The sequence below is a fragment of the Amaranthus tricolor genome, chromosome 9 (assembly GCF_026212465.1).
Source record: "Amaranthus tricolor cultivar Red isolate AtriRed21 chromosome 9, ASM2621246v1, whole genome shotgun sequence".
Taxonomy (NCBI): Eukaryota; Viridiplantae; Streptophyta; class Magnoliopsida; order Caryophyllales; family Amaranthaceae; genus Amaranthus; species Amaranthus tricolor.
The window spans coordinates 24,118,283-24,138,130 of NC_080055.1; the positions used below are offsets into that span (position 1 = coordinate 24,118,283).

The 19,848-nt window shown below is 31.9% G+C and overlaps 1 protein-coding gene across 2 annotated transcripts; it reads right to left on the reverse strand.

The window, feature by feature from the left end:
- Positions 1 to 2,651: 2,651 nt before the first annotated feature.
- On the reverse strand, positions 2,652 to 14,924 carry LOC130824404 (mitogen-activated protein kinase kinase 2-like). 2 transcript variants are annotated; one of them, XR_009046714.1, is made up of 10 exons: positions 14,545 to 14,924; positions 14,375 to 14,459; positions 13,039 to 13,176; positions 10,300 to 10,524; positions 9,992 to 10,174; positions 8,787 to 9,010; positions 3,472 to 3,517; positions 3,238 to 3,338; positions 3,057 to 3,101; positions 2,652 to 2,963 (listed from the first exon to the last, which is right to left on the reverse strand). XR_009046714.1 is itself a non-coding variant. In XM_057689405.1 (9 exons), exons 1-8 carry the CDS (start codon positions 14,613 to 14,615, stop codon positions 3,249 to 3,251), a joined length of 1,062 nt encoding a protein of 353 aa, XP_057545388.1. In that variant the 5' UTR covers positions 14,616 to 14,924; the 3' UTR covers positions 2,652 to 3,101; positions 3,238 to 3,248. The 2 variants fall into 2 exon arrangements, 1 of the variants encoding a protein (XP_057545388.1); XM_057689405.1 differs by having other exon boundaries at positions 2,652 to 3,101.
- Positions 14,925 to 19,848: the final 4,924 nt, after the last annotated feature.

The window sequence follows — 19,848 nt, forward strand, 5'->3', positions numbered from 1 at the left end:
CATTGCATTATAAGCAAATATCCATTATACTTGGGATTTTTCATGTTTAATAAAAAATTGGAGTTATTGTAGGAAAATCTGTAAACGATTGAATTATCTAAGTAATTTTTTATGTTATTTTCAAGAGTATTGAAAAAAGATTATATTAGTGGATGATGATTACATAATAATTTTGTTATTACATAATATAATTTATAATTTTGACAAAATGTTATTTTCTAGAGTTTTTGACAATTTGAATCATAATCTAATCGTGATTGCAAAAGGTCATGTATTCAATAAATAATTTTAAATTACGTCAATAATTTTTTGGCTTAAATAAGTCATCTATTCAGTAATATGATATGTCAAAAATTTTTAGATAACATATATTTGTATTATACGTTAAAAATTATATTTTCATACTTTAGTTACTAATAAATTCGTAAATTTTAGGTTTTGATAATAACATAATAATATTTTCTTTAATTACTCACTTATTTTTATAAATTGTAAAACTTCAATTGTAGTCAAATCCACTAATCAACTTTATGAATAAAATTCAATCTCTTATTGAATTCAATATTATTGTTACCAACTAGGTTAGTACCTTTTATTTTATTTAGATTATATTTAACTTATTTAACACTTTTAAATTCTTATATGACGCGTAATTCAATGGCTGACACACTTAAACATAAAAATAAATGTTAAAATAGACTATACACTTGTAGATTTGTACACTATATTTGATTTTACTTTTATTTTCTTTAGACCTTTTATTTTAATAGAATATATGCACACTAAATTTGAGCAAATAGCAATTTAGGCTTTGTGGAGTTTTGAGGTCTAAAGTAGCAATTTCAAGACTTGTTAGTTATGAGTAATGGTCTGCGAGCATGCGATCATCTTTAGAATTTTTGAAATTGTTGAGCGAAAAAATAAAAAAAAAATAATTAAATAAGCGAAATTTTAAACAAATTCCAAAAGTAAGCGTCCAAACCCCAAAGCTGTGCTTTGGAGCTGTTCGCAGTTACTAACTGCGAACAGCATATAAGACAAACTAGCTGTTCGCAGTTGGTAACTGCGAACAGTTCAAAAAACACAAAATAATTGTTCGCAGTTAGACTGCGAACAGCAAAAAGACAAAATAGCTATTCGCAGTTACTAACTGCGAACAGAAAAAAAAAAAAAAAAATTATTTTTTTTTCTGTTCGGAGTTAGTAACTGCGAACAGCTATTTTGTCTTTTTTGACCTGTTCGCAGTTAGTAACTGCGAACAGCTCCAAAGCACAGCTTTGGGGTTTGGACGCTTACTTTTGGGAAAAGTTTAATTTATCGCTTATTTGATTAATTTTTTTTATTTTTTCGCTCAACTTTTTCAAATTTTTTCATCTTTATCAAATGATAAGTGTAGACTTGTTGACAAAATGAGAAAATTTGAAATCAGTAGGATAAAAAAAAATAATTAAATAAACTAAGAATCAAACAATTTTCAAAAGTAAGCCTGAAAATCTCAAACCTATGGTTTGGAGCTGTTCGCATTAACTGCGAACAACTATTTTGTCTGTTTTAACCTGTTCGCAGTTAGTAACTGCGAACAGCCCCAAACCTCAGGTTTGAAAATTTCACGCTTACTTTTGAAATAAGTTTAAAACTTAGTTTATTTTATTAATTTTTTTTATTTTTTCTCATTTGTATTTCAAATTTCAAGGTTTTTAGTGCACATGAGGATGATTTCATGAAAAGATTATTGTACACATATACTTATGTTTGAAAATAGAAAAATCATATTCCAACAATTTTGTTTTAGAGGTATTCATTTGGGTCAAATATATCAGATAAATCAGATTTTACATCCATATTGATTTATATATAATTTTAAAGTCGAATCAAGTCAGATTGGTTACAAAATCGGATGAATATCAAATCGCCAAATTTATTTTTAACACCTCTAGTTTATGTATAATAATGGAAAACTTTTGTCTACTTTTTATTATACGTATAATAATTGGTGTTTGGAATTGAAGATTAATAATTTCTTACTTGAAAAATGAAATGGATGGTGAAAAGAGTGATCAATTGATACTCCAAGATCTTAATAATCATATCCTCTCCAAAACGATACTATTTGTCCTCTCAATTAGCATCATTTTAAATTTTAGTTTATCTCATTAATTTTATACTATTTTCATTTTAGCAATAATTTTACTTTTTTCCTTTAATTTCATCTACAAAGTCATTTTTCTCTCCATCTTAACCACTCAACAGTATCATTCAAACTAATTTTTTTCTCCATCTTAATCACTCAACAGTATCATCCATTTTTCATGTTTCATTTTCAAACTCAATTTCCCTTTTCATTAAATTTCACAAATTTTACAACATATGCATAATGAAAGGGACCGAGGAAGCAACTCAAAAGCATAAAATGCACAAAATTCTTGTTTTGAAGATGATGAAACAACTGATTCATCAGTACTGCTACTCAATGTATGTAGCATTAGCCATCCACAATTTTTTTTTTGTAAAAAAAGCAATAATTTTCAAAAAGAAATTGTTGTATGAAGAGTTTTAGAACACATGTGGGTAGGATTAACGTGAAGACTAACCAAATTGGCGAAGAGTGATACTTACCGAGACTTGAGCAGTCTCTTCAAATAAATGTTCGGTTCACCAATAATCAAACGCGAGTGATAACCATCAACGAAAAATCTTTCATTTAATAAAATAGAGCCTTATTTTAAACATTGATGATGCCTTGAGCTTTTAGGGAATACCCTTAATATAGCTCAGCAATAACAACATTGATGCCTTCAGGAAATACATAACTTAGATTGACGAGTGCAGTTGGACAGCGGATCATTTCTACGTTTCAACTGCATCAATAAAAGCTTTCCGGCACAACAAAACTACATCTTCTCGTCTCACAAGAATCTCTAGCATTAAAATCCTTGACAATCCAGCAAACATCTCGAGCACCACTAAAGTTTTTAAGACAAAAATTTCACATTTGTAATTGCTTCGCACTGATAAATATTGCGTCAAATTTCATAGAGTTCATATGGAAATTGCACCTATTAATATGTGTCCGCATTCTACAGAAGAGTTGTCATCAGAACCTACAACAAGGACATGGATGCATCAATTCGTTATTTACCATAGGAGTCAGATGCTAAGGTCATTGTAGCGAGAGAACTAAAAAATTTGACGTGACTATTGAATAATTATATACCGTGATAATTTTCCAATGCTTACCAGAAAAGATTCTACAAGGTTGTGAGTGGAGACCCATCATTGCTGAAGTATGAGGCTAGATCAATATGCAAGTCATCATACATGCTGAGGAAAGGATGTTCCTGAATTATGCATGAAGGCCAGCCAGAAAAATCATAAGAGCTAACAGAAAAACTAAAGTGGGTTGGAACAAAATGCCTCTAACCAAAGAAAATGATTTTATTCCGAAAGAGGATGGAAAATCAAGCAACATACCATTAGCTGTTGAGCAGAGAGCCTAGCTTTTGGGTCTTTCTGTAAGCTGAGTAGATGGACAAAATTTTAGAAACAATGATATACTAAAATAGATTTCAAGGAAAGAGCAAAGAATAGAGTAAGCAACTTCAGAATTGACTCTAATTCCTTGGTATATAATCTTATGTTTTCTCCAGATCAAATCATCAAAGGATCCATAACACGCCTATGTAATCTTGGTAATCTTATCAAAATAACATGAATGAGCAACAAACACATACAGCAATTATATTGAAAAAGCCATATCTGCTGGGTTCAGTTCTCCAGAGGGAAACACTTGAATGCATAAATATACATCAAATCTTGGTAATCTTATCAACATAACATAAATTTAGGATCACAGCTACTGGTGTGTGCTACCCAGACTCAGGCATTTGTGTTATACATGGGACATTTACCAGTCTTCTACTCTTTGACTGGTTAATTTAATCAAAAATCCCCTCAATTATGGCCAAGATGAAGTGTTTAGATGACCATTCCATGTCAGAGCATCAAGGATCCAACACGGGTATTTAAAGAATCCACCAGGTTATTACTTGTGTACTACTATTGCTAATGGTTTCATGAACAATGACGAATCAGAGACTTGCATGTTACCAGTATAAGAATATTGTTCAACAACTGAAAAATATCCTGGGGTCGGGTTGTAGTATGCCGAAGGGATGAAATGAAAATTGTACATATTGCATATGTTTCTCTATTCGGTGATAATGTTAGTAATTTATTACCTTTACTAATATTTTCTATGATTAGAAGTCCCAGTTCATAAGTATGTCTAGTAGTTCTAGTAGCTATAGCGTCTAGTAATAATTTCAGAACAGGCATGTGCATGTGCTAATCCACGTTTGGATTGAGATGCCCAACTAACTCATAAAGAGTTTACCAAATGAAGAGGCCAATTGCATTTGAAACAATTCTTTGCTAGCAACATATGTGAACAAGTCCAGAAAGTCCACCGTGTACTTGAGTCGTGAAGTACTACTTGAAGGTTGTAACGTCCACCTGCAAGAAGACTTCTAGAGCAAGTTTTCTCTACTGCTAGTTGGGTGTAAAGGTGGGAAATTAATTGTCTAGATAAGGGAAGTCCATGCACAGTCTCTAACACCGAAATGAAATTTGTCTGCACGTTCCTTATTTTAGCTAGAATATATTTGTATTTTCTATCTTTTATTTTGTTAGTTAGGATAGGTTAGTTCATATCCGTTAATCTTTATCTTTTATGTTTTATGTTTTATCATTTGCTAGTAATTTTGTCTTTTTATCGTCCGGTTTAAATAATATGCTCACCTAAATATTAAGATAGAGATCGTTTTATGAAAATTAAATCTTTGTAAGTGAATTTACTAACCCCACCTTAAAATTTCAGTAGTGTCTTTCTTGCTCTTTTGTCTACTTCTTTAAAGAAAGAAAGAGAGGTAATATGGAAGTTGCTTATCTCTCTTGCTAAAGGAATCTCTGGTCCTTGGCTTATCGTAGGTGACTTCAACTATGTGGATGTGCATGATGAGAGAATTGGTAGTAGGTCGAGGATTCGGGATCAGGCACTGTATGTCTATGTGCAAAGTTTGCGTCCTCTGAAAGATTCTTTGCTTGGTCTAAAGGGAATAGTAAAGTCTTATACATAATTGATAGAACCCTTGGTAACTATGACCAGGGAACTGGTGTTTAATAAAGTTGAGGCTACTTTGGGCACTTAGTTATGAACATACAGCATATTCCCATCTTCACATAATTTTTCTCTCCCCTCAAGGGTGAAAGCCTTTTACTTTCTGTTGTTACTACTAGGGAGCTAGTTAAGAATACTTGGGAAATTGTGGTTAAGGGGCATTTGAGTTTTCAAATCCTATCCGAGTTGAAATTGATGAAGCAGGGCATTAGGGGTTTTCTTAGAGAGGCGCTCTTGAAGTAACGCTTGCTTCATGGAGCGGAATGCTAAAGCTGACCTTAACTCCTTTATCCAGCAGAAAACTAAGCTAAATTGGCTGCCATATGGGGATGAAAACTACAGGGTTTTCCACCAAAGTGTTAGGCAAAGGTGGAAGCACAATAAAGTTGATCAACTTAACATTAATAAGGGCATCATCAAAGATCCCTCGGCTCTATAGCTATAAGCTTAGACAAATTCTTTATTAAGACCGTCTCATTATGAAACGGCTTAATATGGAAAAAAAAAAAACTAAAAAAAATAGTTTTTCGTTTACATAATTAATATTTTTTTAAAAAAGACATTGATTGGGCTACTTGTATGGACGCGTCTCATGGTGAGACGGTCCCATACAAGACGCGCTGATAAGCTCAAGGACAGATGACAAGGGCCATAGACTTGCTTTGGATCTAAAATTACTTCTTTATCTCAGCTTCTCTACTAGCGATATCAAAAAGCCTATATTCTCCATTATAGACAAAGGTGTTGGATGGGTTCAGTAGTGCTTTCTACATAAAAACATGGCATATTGTTGGCTCTGATGTGCTGCAAGCTGGGCAGGATTTATCTTACATGGTAAAATGCTCAAAGCTTGGTATGAACTTCTATTTCTCTTGTTCTTAATTCCCCAGGAGACAATATACCTATTGATTGTTGTCATGTCCTGTATAAATGCATTTCTAAGCCTATTGTTAGTAGGTTAGTGCTTAAACTAGATAGCCTTATTGCTAGCTCTCACGGGGCTTTTGTTCGGGATAGAAGCATATTGATAACATCTTGTTTCAGGATCTCGTTTATGGTAGAAAGTCTTGCCCTCTTAGTATTTTGCTCAAAATTGATCTTAGGAAGGCCTACGACACCATTGAATGGCACTTCCTTAATGATGTGCTCATGTTCTTAATTTTCCTTCTTATGTTATTAGCCTGGTGATGAATTACCTTTACCACTTTTTCTCTGGACTTGAATGATTGTCGCACAGGCTAAAAGAGGTCTTAAGACTGATCCTCTTTCCGCTCCACTTTTTGTTCTCAATAGCGAGTATCATATTAGGATTATGAAGTTTAAGAGTTGTATTGAAGGGTCCAAATTTCACCCAAGATGTGCTCTCTGGCTCTTAACCACCTTGATGATATGATGCTCTTCTATAAGGGTGATAATACCTCTAATAAGTTATTCTTACAAGAAGCTATTGTTTGCTGCTAAAAAGAGTAATTTGCTATTTACATGGCTGAAATCAAGAACACTTAGTAGGCAATGTTTTGCAAGTTAGCTGGTTTTCTTATTGGTGTTTTCCTTTTCAGGTATCTTGGCATTCCCATGACTGCAAAGCATATCAATGCGGTTGATAGTAAAGTTCTTATGGATAATATGATTAAGAGGATTAGAGCCTTGCAAATAGAAATCTATCTCATGCTTGTAGAACTCAATTGGTGAATTCAGACCTTACGAGAATTTGTGTCAACTAAACCCAAATCACCATTTTTCCTAAAGTCGTTGCCATGAGAACTAAAGCTATTTGTAAGACTTTTCTTTGGCATGGTGAATGTGATAGTCCTAAGCAGAGGGGATCTATTCATGGGTACACCCCTGGGCCCTGACACATGCCCCGGGGGGACTTAAAAGAAAATCGAAATTCAGAATCAAGGGGAACGAAACACGCATTTCACTATTCACAAATCAAAATTCTCTCAAATACTCTCCCTTCTCTCTCTAAAAACCCTAAAAAAAAACTACCACCACAGCATAGCCTCTGCTGTTGGCCACCCGCCTACCACTATGTTTGAATAGGAGGAAATGGAAGTCATTTGGATACCAAGAGGGGAAGGGAGAATAATTGAGGGAAGGAAATCGGAAGAAAGAACTCTTTCACATTTTAAACAAAATAAATCCTTTCAACTTTCAAAAGATTTGGAAGGAAAACACAAAAATCTCTCCACCCCTTCCTTTTCCTTCTCCCTTTCCTTCCATAAACGTTATCTAAACATAGAGCAAAGTTAAATTTATCCAATGGCTCATGCTTGGTGGATTGAAAACAAGGAATAAACTTATCTTTATTGTCATGAATGTTCCTTCTAGTTCTCAGTGTCCCATCTGTGGCTATGATGCTAAATCAGCTAAACACCTCTTATTCTAGTGTGTTTTTTAGCAGAACCTATGTACAAAGCAGGATGGTGTGGTTGGCCTGCTCAAAACAGTTCCAGCAATTGGCTACTAAGAAATGGGGTTGTCAGCTATGAGAAAGAAGGTACTTACAGCTGCTGCTGGTTACTTAGAGAACTTCATTTGGAAGGTTAAAAATCATGTAATTTGAAAGAGTAAATATTGCCAGTGTGAAGGGTACTTAAGGGGTATTTGGTTCATGGATTTTTGCTTAGCTTTTAGGTTTGACTTTTGGCTTTTAGCTAGTTGGTTGGTCAAACAACAAAAAAAATGTGTTTGGTAAATAGCTTTTAAGGCTGCTGAAAAGCTGGCTTTTAAGCCAAACTTAAAAAGCTACTCCAGTTAGTTTTTTGTTGGGTTTAGGTGACCCACTTTTTCTTTAATAAACAATCAACAACCAATACCTAAATATATCAAACATCTCCCAGCTGACTTTTTTAGCTAGCTTTTAAAGCCAACAAAAAAAGCTAACATTTCCAGCTGATCAAACAAGCCAATTAAAAAAAGGCAACAACCAATTGCCAAACATCCCCTTTGTTGAGGAAGATCTCGAGTAAAGATCAGCTATGGTTGGATACTTTCTAGTTTTTTCCTTTAATTTGTATCTCCTGCTAAGGGTTGCTATGTCTTCCCCTTGAGGAGCTATTTTTCTCTTATTTGACATTGTTTTTTTTTTTTATTGCATTGGTTTAATCTCTTCATATTCCAAAAAACAAAAATAATAAATTATAAATATGGAAGTTGTTAAAACATGTTGCAATCTATAAGGTGATTGTTTGCAATTTTTCCTAAAGAATAGTTGTAAATGCAAGTTGTAGGAGTATAAAATTTATAATCAGTAGCATTCAGATTTTCCTAATAAGATGCTCTAGAATATTTTATCTCATACAAAGAGCTTTAGGGTGGTGAGTGATTCATATTCTTTGGCAGACCTCAGTTTGGTTTATGCCTAAAGAAAAATGAGTTCAAATAAGGGCCGACAAGGCAACAAAGTTCTAAAAAGGGTATGCCAAAGTCAACTCATAACTAGAATAAGTTATAAGATAAAAATTATATTCATAACAGAACTATTTGCTGTAGCAATGGAAACAACATATGTTGCCATAAATATTGTCATGAAATTGTTAAAGCTTTCAATAAAATAAAAAATGCTTGACAAGCTGATCAACAAGGAGAGAGGTGAGAGCTATACCAAGAGGATATAAATGAACAGAACTCAGGAGAAAAATCTTCGGAGGAGGCACTAGGTGGTGGTTGATCCATAATGGCTTGCATAATTGCAAACATGTTAAACCAACCTTCGTCTTTACCTGGTACGGGATAAGGAAATTGACCTGTTGCGCACTCAAGCACAACCAATCCAAAACTCCAGATGTCACTTTTGGCATTATAGTTTTCTTCACTGAATCTCTCTGGCTGTGTGGTATAAATGCAGATAATCATCAGACAATAGTTAGAGCCCAAATTAGAATATATACATATATATATATAATATATATATATATATATATAATATATATATATATATATATATATATATATATATATGAAGAAATTCCAGTGAGAACCATCCTTATATGAAAACCATGAGAACCAATCTGTCTAACAAAAAATTGTTACTTTTTTGCTAAAAAGTGTTACTTTTAGGTAAAAAAGTGTTACTTTTATTTTTCAAAAAAGATGATACTTTTAGGCAAAAAAAGTGATACTTTTAGAAAAAAAAATTTGAGCGAGACTCGCAAAAAGGTTTACTTTTTGAAAAAAATGTGTTACTTCGTATTATATTTTTTTATGAATTTTTTTTTTGTTTCTGAAATAACACTTTTGCTAAAAAGTACCAACTTTTCTTTTTTTTTTTTAAAAAAAGAACATTTTTTTGCCCAACAGTAACACCTTTTTATCACGTTGATTGGTTCTTATGGTTCTCATATAAGCTTGGTTCTCACTGGAACTTGCCATATATATATATATAGGAAGAAGTTCAAGCGAGAAACGTGAGAACCAGTCTATCTAGCAAAAAAGTGTATAAAAAAGATGATACTTTTCCTCAAAAAAGTGTTACTTCCAATAAAAAAATCTGAACAAAATTTACAAAAAGATGTTACTTTTTACATAAAGAAGCGCTTCTTTTCAGGAAAAAAGTGTTACTTTGTATTATTTTTTTAAAATTTTTTTTAAAAGTAACACTTTTTTGCTAAAAAGTACCAACTTTTTTTAAAAAAAATTAACATTTTTTTGCCCAAACGTAACACATTTTCTGTAACAAAGTAACACTTTTATCAGGTCGACTAGTTTTCACGGTTCTCATATAAGCTTGTGTGTGTGTGTGTGTGTTTGTGTGTGTGTTCGTGTATGTGATCATATCAAATATATAAGTCACAAGTGGATATAGCTTACAGCCATATAGCAATATGTTCCAACACTAGAGTAAGCATTGGCAGAAGTACTCGCAACAATTGCACTAACACCAAAGTCAGTGATCTTGACTTCTCCTCTATGATTGATCAACAAATTGGATGGCTTCAAGTCTCTGTGAATGATGTGCTTCTCATGATGAAGATAACACAAACCATTTACCACCTAAATATTTAGAATATAAATTAGGCATAGGAACAGAGAAAAACCCTACCTGATGGACTGAAAACAATAGAAGGCTTGAAGACATCAGCAAAAAATGTTCCACCATATAGTTGCATAATATTTACCTGTTTACAGATGGCAGCAAGATACTCTTCCGGGATAGTTTTAACTTTTCCCAACAAATCCAAAAGAGATCCACCATCCATATACTCCAAAATTATCGAGAAAGCCTCATTTTGGTAAAAACACTGGTAGCAAGCAACAACATAGGGACATTCGAGTGACTGGTTGATTTTCAATTCTTGTGCAGTCTGCTTGCGAGCAGACTCTTCAATGTTCATCTGAATAACCTGAAAGTTATTTTGTATTAGTAATTACACTCCCAAAATATATATGTGCGCCAAGTAATCTCCATCATGAATAAACAAAGATAGGAAAATTGCATCAAAGGATATACTTATCATCGGGTAGAGTTAATGAATCAGTATTTCAAACTAATGAGCTCAAAAAAGGCAAGAAATGAATTCATAGAAAGTTAGACCTTTTCTCTTTCCGTTAAAAATTCTAAAATGGGAAAAAAACTTGAGGTCAGTCAAATCATAAGAGCTTAGAGCTTCATCATTAAACTACAGTTCAATTTCTCAAAACTGCTTCTCAAAGTACCAATTAAGAAATTTTGTAAATAACTTGGTTCATGAGCTCAGCAGACTGTGAATCTAACAAGATTATAGTTACCATTTACCAAGAATAGAAACTTTTTTTCTCTGTCCCCACATGACTCTACAAAGCCAAATGCAATTCATAAAAACAAAAACATACAACTAAACAAGACAAAATTGGATACCCTTGTTTCGCGATGCCACAGTTTGGCAAGGTTAAAATCTTTGCACAGGCCCATAACTGATCAAAAGATTATCACAGTAGGTTCACAAAGAACTGCCAAATGCTTTTCCTATGTTTGATAGCAGAATCAAATAAGGTGTAGCAATTTCATAGTGCAGCAAAAATTACTCAACAATTATAGAATGGAAAGCATCAAGGCTTTCCAAACCTTCATTCTCTATTTTAACTAGCTAGTAGAAGGTACTCCAAACGATAGCCAAAAGAAGATCTGGAGGTCTACTTATTCGCAGAGATTTCCATGATTAAGTTCATTCTAAAATGTAGAGTCAGATCAAGAGGAATTTTTGTCATTATTTTTTGTTTTCAATTTTTTTCTTCTAGACAGAAAAAAGAGCAACGAGACAAGAAAAAAATAACTTAAAGTCTCTAGTCCATTTCGAAATTCAAATGTTTAGTAGTTCTAAGTTTGTTCTATCCCATTCAAGAAAAGTTCTTTCTACAATATATACAGGCTCTGTTTCCTAGGCTTACTTTTAGTTCATTTCATTTCAATTGAACTCTACTCAATTTAGCTCTATCTGGTTCAATTGAGTTCAGCTCATCACTGTTACTCTCACATGTCACTAATCATTCAACACTTCAATCAGTTAAGTTGATTTACTTCACGTTTAGTACACTTCAGTTCAATTTAGCTTTTTAAGTCCAAGAGAATAGGCCCAACATATGTCTTAGAACTCAAATACTAAGAAAAATAAGAAAAAAAGAAGCAGTTGGACCCATATGTTTGATTTCATTACTTTCCAAACCCAATAAAATTCATGAAACGAACCAAAAATAACAGAACCAATCAATTGGTGATTACACATGAACATAATCCATGACGTCCCACTATTATAAAGTTACCTACATAAAATAAACTATGCACTACACAAAGCTTCTTAATACTAGTTTTGAATCAGCACCCAACTACATGACTAAAATCTACAAACTAAAACTTGAAAACATCAAACCAAAAACCATAAAATTAATTAGGTAAAGAATCAAATACACATGAGTATCCTAAAAAGCCAATTGAAATATTTCTTTGGAAGTAGTTAGTAAACTGCAATATTACCATAGTGAAGACTTTGTAGCTAATCAAGTCTAGCCACCTATTTGTAACTAATTAACATGGAGACAAAGGTAATACACAGTATTTTCATACAAGATTGGAATCCTCTAATGTGATCATTTATAGGTTATACAAGTAAAACATAGATATTGAATCAAGTTAGTGCAAAAATAAAATTTTGGTCACTATCGAAGTAATCGTCGCCACGATCAATGCGGCCTATATTTTGATCATAGTGAACTCAAAAGCCGTTATGATACAGTCGCAATACGGTGATGCAACCTTATTTTTGCACTACGTTAGCTATTCTATCAAAAACAATTACTTTAAATGGAATCAATACAAAAGGCACAAGACATGATTCATCTCGCCAAATATAATTGATAGTTCTATCCAATCTTTCCATCCCTTGGATCTGGTTATGAAAGTTAAGAAAGTTCAACAAGAATTGATTATATGTTTCACTGAATCTCTTCCTTTCTTCTTGAAAGATGGGAAGGAGAAGGAGATACTGAAAATCTTAATATTCCATTTTACCATCTCAAATCAAACACAAAAAAGATACTCACCAAAACCCATTGCTCCACTCTGTCTCAAACACACCTTACATTATATAAAAAGCAACAAAGTTTTCATGAACTTGTTTTTCAATGGGGACTTGAATTTATCTTAATAGACAACAGATTATTCAACCCCACAAATTGTAACATTTCAGTGGAGACTTGGAACTTATCACTAGGATCAATACATTATCTTTCATCGTTGATCTTAACATTATAGACACTACCAGTTATGCAGCATGTAGCAGTACTGCAGTAGAATGCAAGAAGCAATTAATGTCACCAGCGACACAACAGAATACAATGAAAGCATGTAACCTTCTAATTCAGTAAATTTTCCTAACACTTACCTTCAGAGCAAAGAATTGGTTAGTCCATTTATGCTGCACCAGTTGCACAAGTCCACCACTACCCTTTCCAATGACCTTAATAGTGTCTACATCTGACAAGCTAATCTGATTGTCTATTGGCTTGATTGGGGGAGGAGGCTGAAGAAAATAAGCCAGATTATATTAAAAATACATTAAATAAGAAAAACAGGACAACCAGATATATTGCACTTCTTTACTTCAGACAGATATAAGGAAAGAAAAATGTATTCTTGAAAAAAATGAATTCTGATGTACTCATTTTGCGCCACTTCAAGGAGAGGGAGAGGGGGATTATGCTAAGGTAATAAATAATTTCCTATCTAAACAGTATGATTTGAAATAAGGCAAACTAGATATACCAATGTTTGCACCAGCATTATCAGCATGCTAATATTGACATTCTAATCCGAATCTAAAATGATATTCAATTGACTTGCATTCAATAATACTAAAGATTGACTGTCGCATTCAATCATCCCATTTATGGAAATTTTAAGCACTACATTCTGCAATAATTTCATCTTTTTGGGTATAACAAGATTATCAATGTCTAACAACATGGTAGTATATTATGATCTAGGAGGAACCATACCAAATTGAAAGTCATTTAAATGGAACAGGCCTTAATAATGAAGGGGGATAAGCTGATAGCGTTGTCCAAAGATGGCTACTTTTGGATGGCTTGGCCTTGTTTATGTCGGCACGACTTGTCATTCAAAATTCGGACAATCATAGATACTTGGTTCAGAAATGTAGAAGAGTTTGATGCCCGTCATAAGAGCACAATACACAGTTATATTTCCTAATCATGAAATATTGCCTTTTTATTTCCCAGCCATTTATGAATAATACAAGGCCAATATATGAAGCAAGAATGAATGTGGTAATATCACATTTGCAGTCCCTCCATTCTCCTTCCTTCCTTCCCCTCCATCTCCTTCCATTTTAACATAGTGTTACTCTTCGAAAAACATCCAACTTCATAATTCAAAACAGCTCATCATAAAAAAACGCATCAACGCATCAATCTATAAACGAATTAACATCACCAACACCGAATATCACATAATCAAACTCTCAACAACATCATAATTAATAAATAAGAAAAATAAAACCTCCAAACACCAAATTAAACCATAACATGACAATCAATGAGCGACCTCGTATAAAAATGCTACATTTTCGTAAATTACAGGTAACAGAAAATCATAAAAATCTAAAAAATCAAGAAACAAAAAAGTAAAGCTTAAAATAGGCGAAAAACGACAAATTGAGATCGGAAAAACAAAAAATCAATCAACAAGTAAGAACTCACAGCATCAGAAGTATTTTGAGAGACGATTCGAATTCCATCCATATTAACCAAAAGATCTCCATGTCGAAATGTACCACTTTGAGTTCTGTAAAAAAAATTAAGAGACATTCAAAAAAGATAAAAATGGAGATGCAAAAATGGACATGAAAACGATTAAAGGAATATATTACAAGAATTTGGCAAGAGAAACTTCATCAGGAGGAACATCAAGCCTGAGACTGAAGCCACCTTTGTTAGGCATGGTTTTGCAGAGAAGAAGGAAACTCAGAGATTGAGAAGATAGAAGAACCAAAGAGGAAAGGAGAGAAGAGGAAATAGAAAGAAAAGTCGTCCTTGTTAATTTGATTTTACAAAAGAAAAACTATTTTGGTGAGTTGACACGTCACCGTTTCTTCGTTGATTATAATTAGTGGTATGGTATAATGGTATATAGTCTGGTGTTCATATGATGCCTCGTGTCTAATTAATTTTGATTTTTATATTTATATAAATATTTTGACAATTTGATTTGAACTATATTATTTAATATTTGTTACATTTTGTTTTGCACCTAATTTAATGTTTATTTTGATATTAAATACTTTTTTTGGATTTTAATAATTGCTATATTTCTTTTTTCAAGTTATCTGATGCACAGTTTTTAATTTTTAATTATATTACTCAATATTTGTTATATTTCGTCTTGCACATAATTCAATTTATATTTTGATTTTAAATGATTTTTCTTGTTTTTAATAGTCGCTACACTTTTGTTTTTCACGCTATCTAATGCACGATTTTAATATTTAATATCTTTAATTTTATATGATAAATAATTCTAAAACGTTAATATTATGAAAGTATACATTAAGACGAATTGAACAAAATCCTAATTGATTATGTTTTGCATTATACATTAAGAAATATATACCACATAAAATCTGTTGATCAACAGTAGTTGCTACAAGAACTGTAGCAACTATTAAAATCCAGATAAGTAACTTTATTATGACTAAACAAAAAATTATGAAAATTACATACTAAAAGACTAGATTTTAAAAAGAATAAAACAAGATTTCATATGGCTATAATATTTCTTATGCATAAGTTGAAAATACTGAAATAAAATTAAATATAAATAATGTTACTATTTAAATAAAAAGAATATTATAAAACGAAGAAAATATATATAGCTGATTAGATAGATAGATGAAGTCGTATCATACTTAATTTCAACCGAAAGTCCGGGACAATTATGTCTGGACTCTTTTGTACTGGTACAGTGGTACTACTAGAGATAAAGGTTGGTGGCTAATTAATGATACCTTTCATCAACTTTGTTAATTAGCACTATGCATAAAAGATAACATTGGTTTTGTTCGTGAATTATGAGTGCTTCTTTATTTATCATGGCTTTTATGTTTGATTAAGGAACCATAAATTATTATATGCTAACATATTTTATATTATACTTTCTCCGTTCTTTAAAGAAGTTCTTATTTACTATTTTGGAGTGTTTTGTTTTAGAGGTGATCATGGGTGGCCCGGCCCGCAGGCCCGGCCCGACCCGGCCAAAAAAGTGAGGGTTTGGGTGCCAAAATATGGCCCGATGGGCGGGTTTGGGCATACAATAAGTGGCCCGATTTTTTTGGGACGGGTTTGGGATTTGCTTTTGGCCCGCGGGCTGGCCCGGCCCGGCCCGAAAGGAGGTATGTTGCCCTAGTACTAGTAGACAGAAATCAGAAATAATGGCAGTTTTGAAGAATTTCGATTATAATGGCAGTTTCTTACATTCTGTTAGAAATTGTACGTGATTTGTCTATTTGTTAGAATTTGTCTATTTGGAATGCAGTTTCTTACATTCCTTTATAATTTATTAATTATGAGAGTTTGTCATTTCTTTATTTCCTTAATACTTAGGGCTTCTTGTAATTCTCTCACATTTTGTATATACGGGACTGTATTTGTTAAATATTTTGATTATTTTGTACTTGTTTATTTCAATGACTTTTAATTTGTGTTTTAAATTATGTATAATATGTAAAAATTGTATTTGTGTATTTCAATTATTTGTAATTTGTGTTTTTAATTACGTATAAATACTATAAAATATAAGCCCGCAAGCCCGAAAAAAGCCCGCAGGCCCGCATAGTACGGGTTTGGGCAGTTAGTTTTCGGCCCGCGCTTTGGCCCGGCCCGCAACAATGGGCTGCTTTTTTACAGTCGGCCCGACCCGGCCCGTTGTTTGATCATGTCTATTTTATTTGTTGTTTTTATAGAGAATCTTTCTATTTATGTCACAAACTTTGGACAAAAATAACCTTATTCATGCTCACTTTAATATTTTTATAATGCTTATGTACCCCATATATACTCTATTAACTTCAATTTTAACATTTTAATATTTCTTATGGTCTCCACATGTTTTCCACTAACTTTATAAAATGAATTTTTTATTAGTTATAGTCCCTATATTTTTTCCACCAACTTTTTTTAATTATTTTTTAAAATGTTTGTAGTCCTTATTTTTCTCCAATCAAATTTATTATTCAATCAAATAACATATCCACTATCTAAAGTAGAACATTCTTTTTGAGAACTTCATTAGAGAACGAAGGGAACATAAATTATAATGAGAGAATATAAGTTTTTATTTTAATGTTCGAAATAATGTCTCACAATAGTATCACTGAAAGAATGAGGTTTGTGATAGGGTAGTAACAATCAACATAAAACATATTGGGGGACATTTCTTACTTATAGGATTAAAGTGAATTGAGTAAAGATTATTAATTTTATGGCATAAAATACCAAAAAGATAATCGAATTTAAGTTAAAGGTGATATCTTTAAATGTTAAAAGTCTTTAAAGAAAAAGTATACTTAAAAGTTGGTAGATGTTATTGTTTTGATAAAGAAGACAAAGTGGGACAACAAAAAGGTAATGTCATGCCATAGAAAGAATAAATAAGTATAGAATTGGTAGTATGATAGATAAGTGATTATTAGCCAATAATGTGGGATATAATAAGTAATACATGATCAAGATGGAGCTTGTGTTTGAAAGGAACCATCATGTAAGACAAACAAAGGGCCTTTAGCAATTAGCATACCTAGAGTTTTTGGATATACAATGTGGGATCAATCTCTCATTTTTAATTGAACCGACTTATTAAATATTATTTAAAATATGTAAGTAGGCATTAAGGATAATGTAAGTAGATATTTAAAATAGCCATCAAGAATATAATAAGTAAATATTAAAAATAATGTAAATAGACATTACGGTAAGTAGGCATTAATCTTTAATGGAATAAATTTGAATTACGTCTCTAAAAAAGACAGTTTCTCAAACAATAGTTAATGTGGAATTCTCAAGGCAAGAACACATATTTTCCATCATTTATATTCTCAATTTGAGATCAAGAAGTATTTTTCACTATTCATGTCTTCACTTTTTTTTATATGTGTTTCACTTGTTATCTCTAATTATTAATCATTGATTTACATTTATTTACATTTGTTGAGAATTGTAAGACTATTTATTTACATTTGTTGAGAATTGTTAGACTACTAATTTACATGTTCATAGCACAAGTGTTTTAATTGGTTTTTTTAATGAATTTGCTCATTTTTTATAGGTTTATTTATGCTTATTTCAAAAGTCTTAATCAATGAACTGATACTTGATGGCTCTGAGAAATAAGGAAACGTGAATAAATACACTAATTAACGGTAATGACGTCTATATTTACACTTGTGGGTTTATATGTTCGAGCTCATTGAATTACATCTTTGTCATATTTCATACATATATTAATTTCTCCCAGCATTTTACCTCTATATATTGATTTCATTGAATTTTCCTTGGATTTTAAACTTTAGGTATTGGTTTATATTTTTTTAGTTTTGTAGACATTTTTCGACCTAAAAGAGGGTGCCAAGCCATCAAACTTCGAATCGAGAGCCAACAAAGAAATAAAAAAGCCAAAACTCCAAGTAAGAAAATTAAACATCGTCACCTTTTTATTTTTCTCCATCCCTAATGAAATTATGAATTTGCTCCTGAACTTAAAAAAATTACGAATTTGCTACTGGACTTAAAATTTCTTATTTATACTCTAACCTTACTCCTTTATCACACTTAAAAAAACAAAATCACAACACAAAATTTTTGGAGCAAAAACTAAGAAATTCAATCCGCAAACAAATAATTGAAGTAATTTTTATTCGAATCGTATTATTTTAAATTAAAAAAAAAACAAAAAAATAAAAATTAAAAAGACTGAGTCGCGTTCGAGTCACGGGTTTCGTGCGACTGACCCGCGGTGGGCTCGCGGATTTTGTGCGACTGACATTTTTTTATTTTTTTATGAATAATTATTATTAATTTTATTTATATTATTATTGTTATTATTATTATTATTATTATTATTATTATTACTATTATTATTATTATTACTATTATTATTATTATTATTATTATTATTGTTATTAACTTTTTTATATTCTTTTAAATATTATTTTTATTATTTTTGTTGGTGATGTTGTTGTTGTTGTTGTTATTGTTATTGTTAGTAAATTTTTCTTTAATTTTATTTTTAAATATTGTTTTTGTTATTAGTGTTATGATTATTATTATTGTTTATGTTATTATTGTTATGATTATTATTAATGTTATTATTTGTTAATATTATTATTATTATGATTATTGTTAATTTAGAAAATTAATTACAATAATATTAACAATAATAATAATAATAATAAATATGTTCTTACATTATATTTGTTGATAATGATTAGTTACATATTATTGTTGATAATTATTAGTTACATATTATTGTTGCTAATTAATTATTGTCTTTTGTTTATGTTTATTTATTTATAATAGCTAATTAAATTATCAAAAGTTGTAGTAAATGGCTGGTACTCACGGGAAAGGAAAGGGTTTTTTTGGAAACTTGTTGAGCGGGAATAATTCTAGGTCTATCCTGCTCAGAGGGGACCCTCATGAGAAGGGGGTGACGAGTTTTACTAGGAGGGTTAGGCAGGAAGAAACTGCCAGACACAGTGAGGCCCAACAGTCGAGTACGCTGAACCAAGTGCGTACTCGTTTTGATGACCAGGCTAGCATCCTCCAGAGTAGTTGGGGGGTTTCTAGTTATGATGATAATGATGCGGATGATGTTCATACCAAGGTCCTGAATACAAATAATAATAATAATATTATTATTATAATAATATTATTAATAATAATAATTTACTAAGACGTATAATAATTTAAATAATAATGTAAATAAAAAAATATAAGAAAAAAAACCAGTCGCACAAAAACCGCGAGCAGACCACGGTGGAGTCGCACAAATCGTGCAAGCAGACCACGGTGAAGTCGTAAAAACTGGGCGAGTGAACCATGGTTGAGTCGCACAAAACGTGCGAGTGGACCACTACATCAGACTACATGCCGTGGTTCCTCTCCATCACGCGCCGATGGAT

Excerpts from the sequence above, each read along its gene's own strand:
- LOC130824404 (XM_057689405.1), bottom strand. The coding sequence starts at position 14,615 with ATGCCTAACAAAGGTGGCTTCAGTCTCAGGCTTGATGTTCCTCCTGAT. Across the intron at positions 3,518-8,786 it reads TGTTCATTTATATCCTCTTG|CTTACAGAAAGACCCAAAAG; the intron begins GTATAGCTCTCA and ends CCATCTACTCAG. Across the intron at positions 3,339-3,471 it reads TCTCTGCTCAACAGCTAATG|GAACATCCTTTCCTCAGCAT; the intron begins GTATGTTGCTTG and ends TGCATAATTCAG.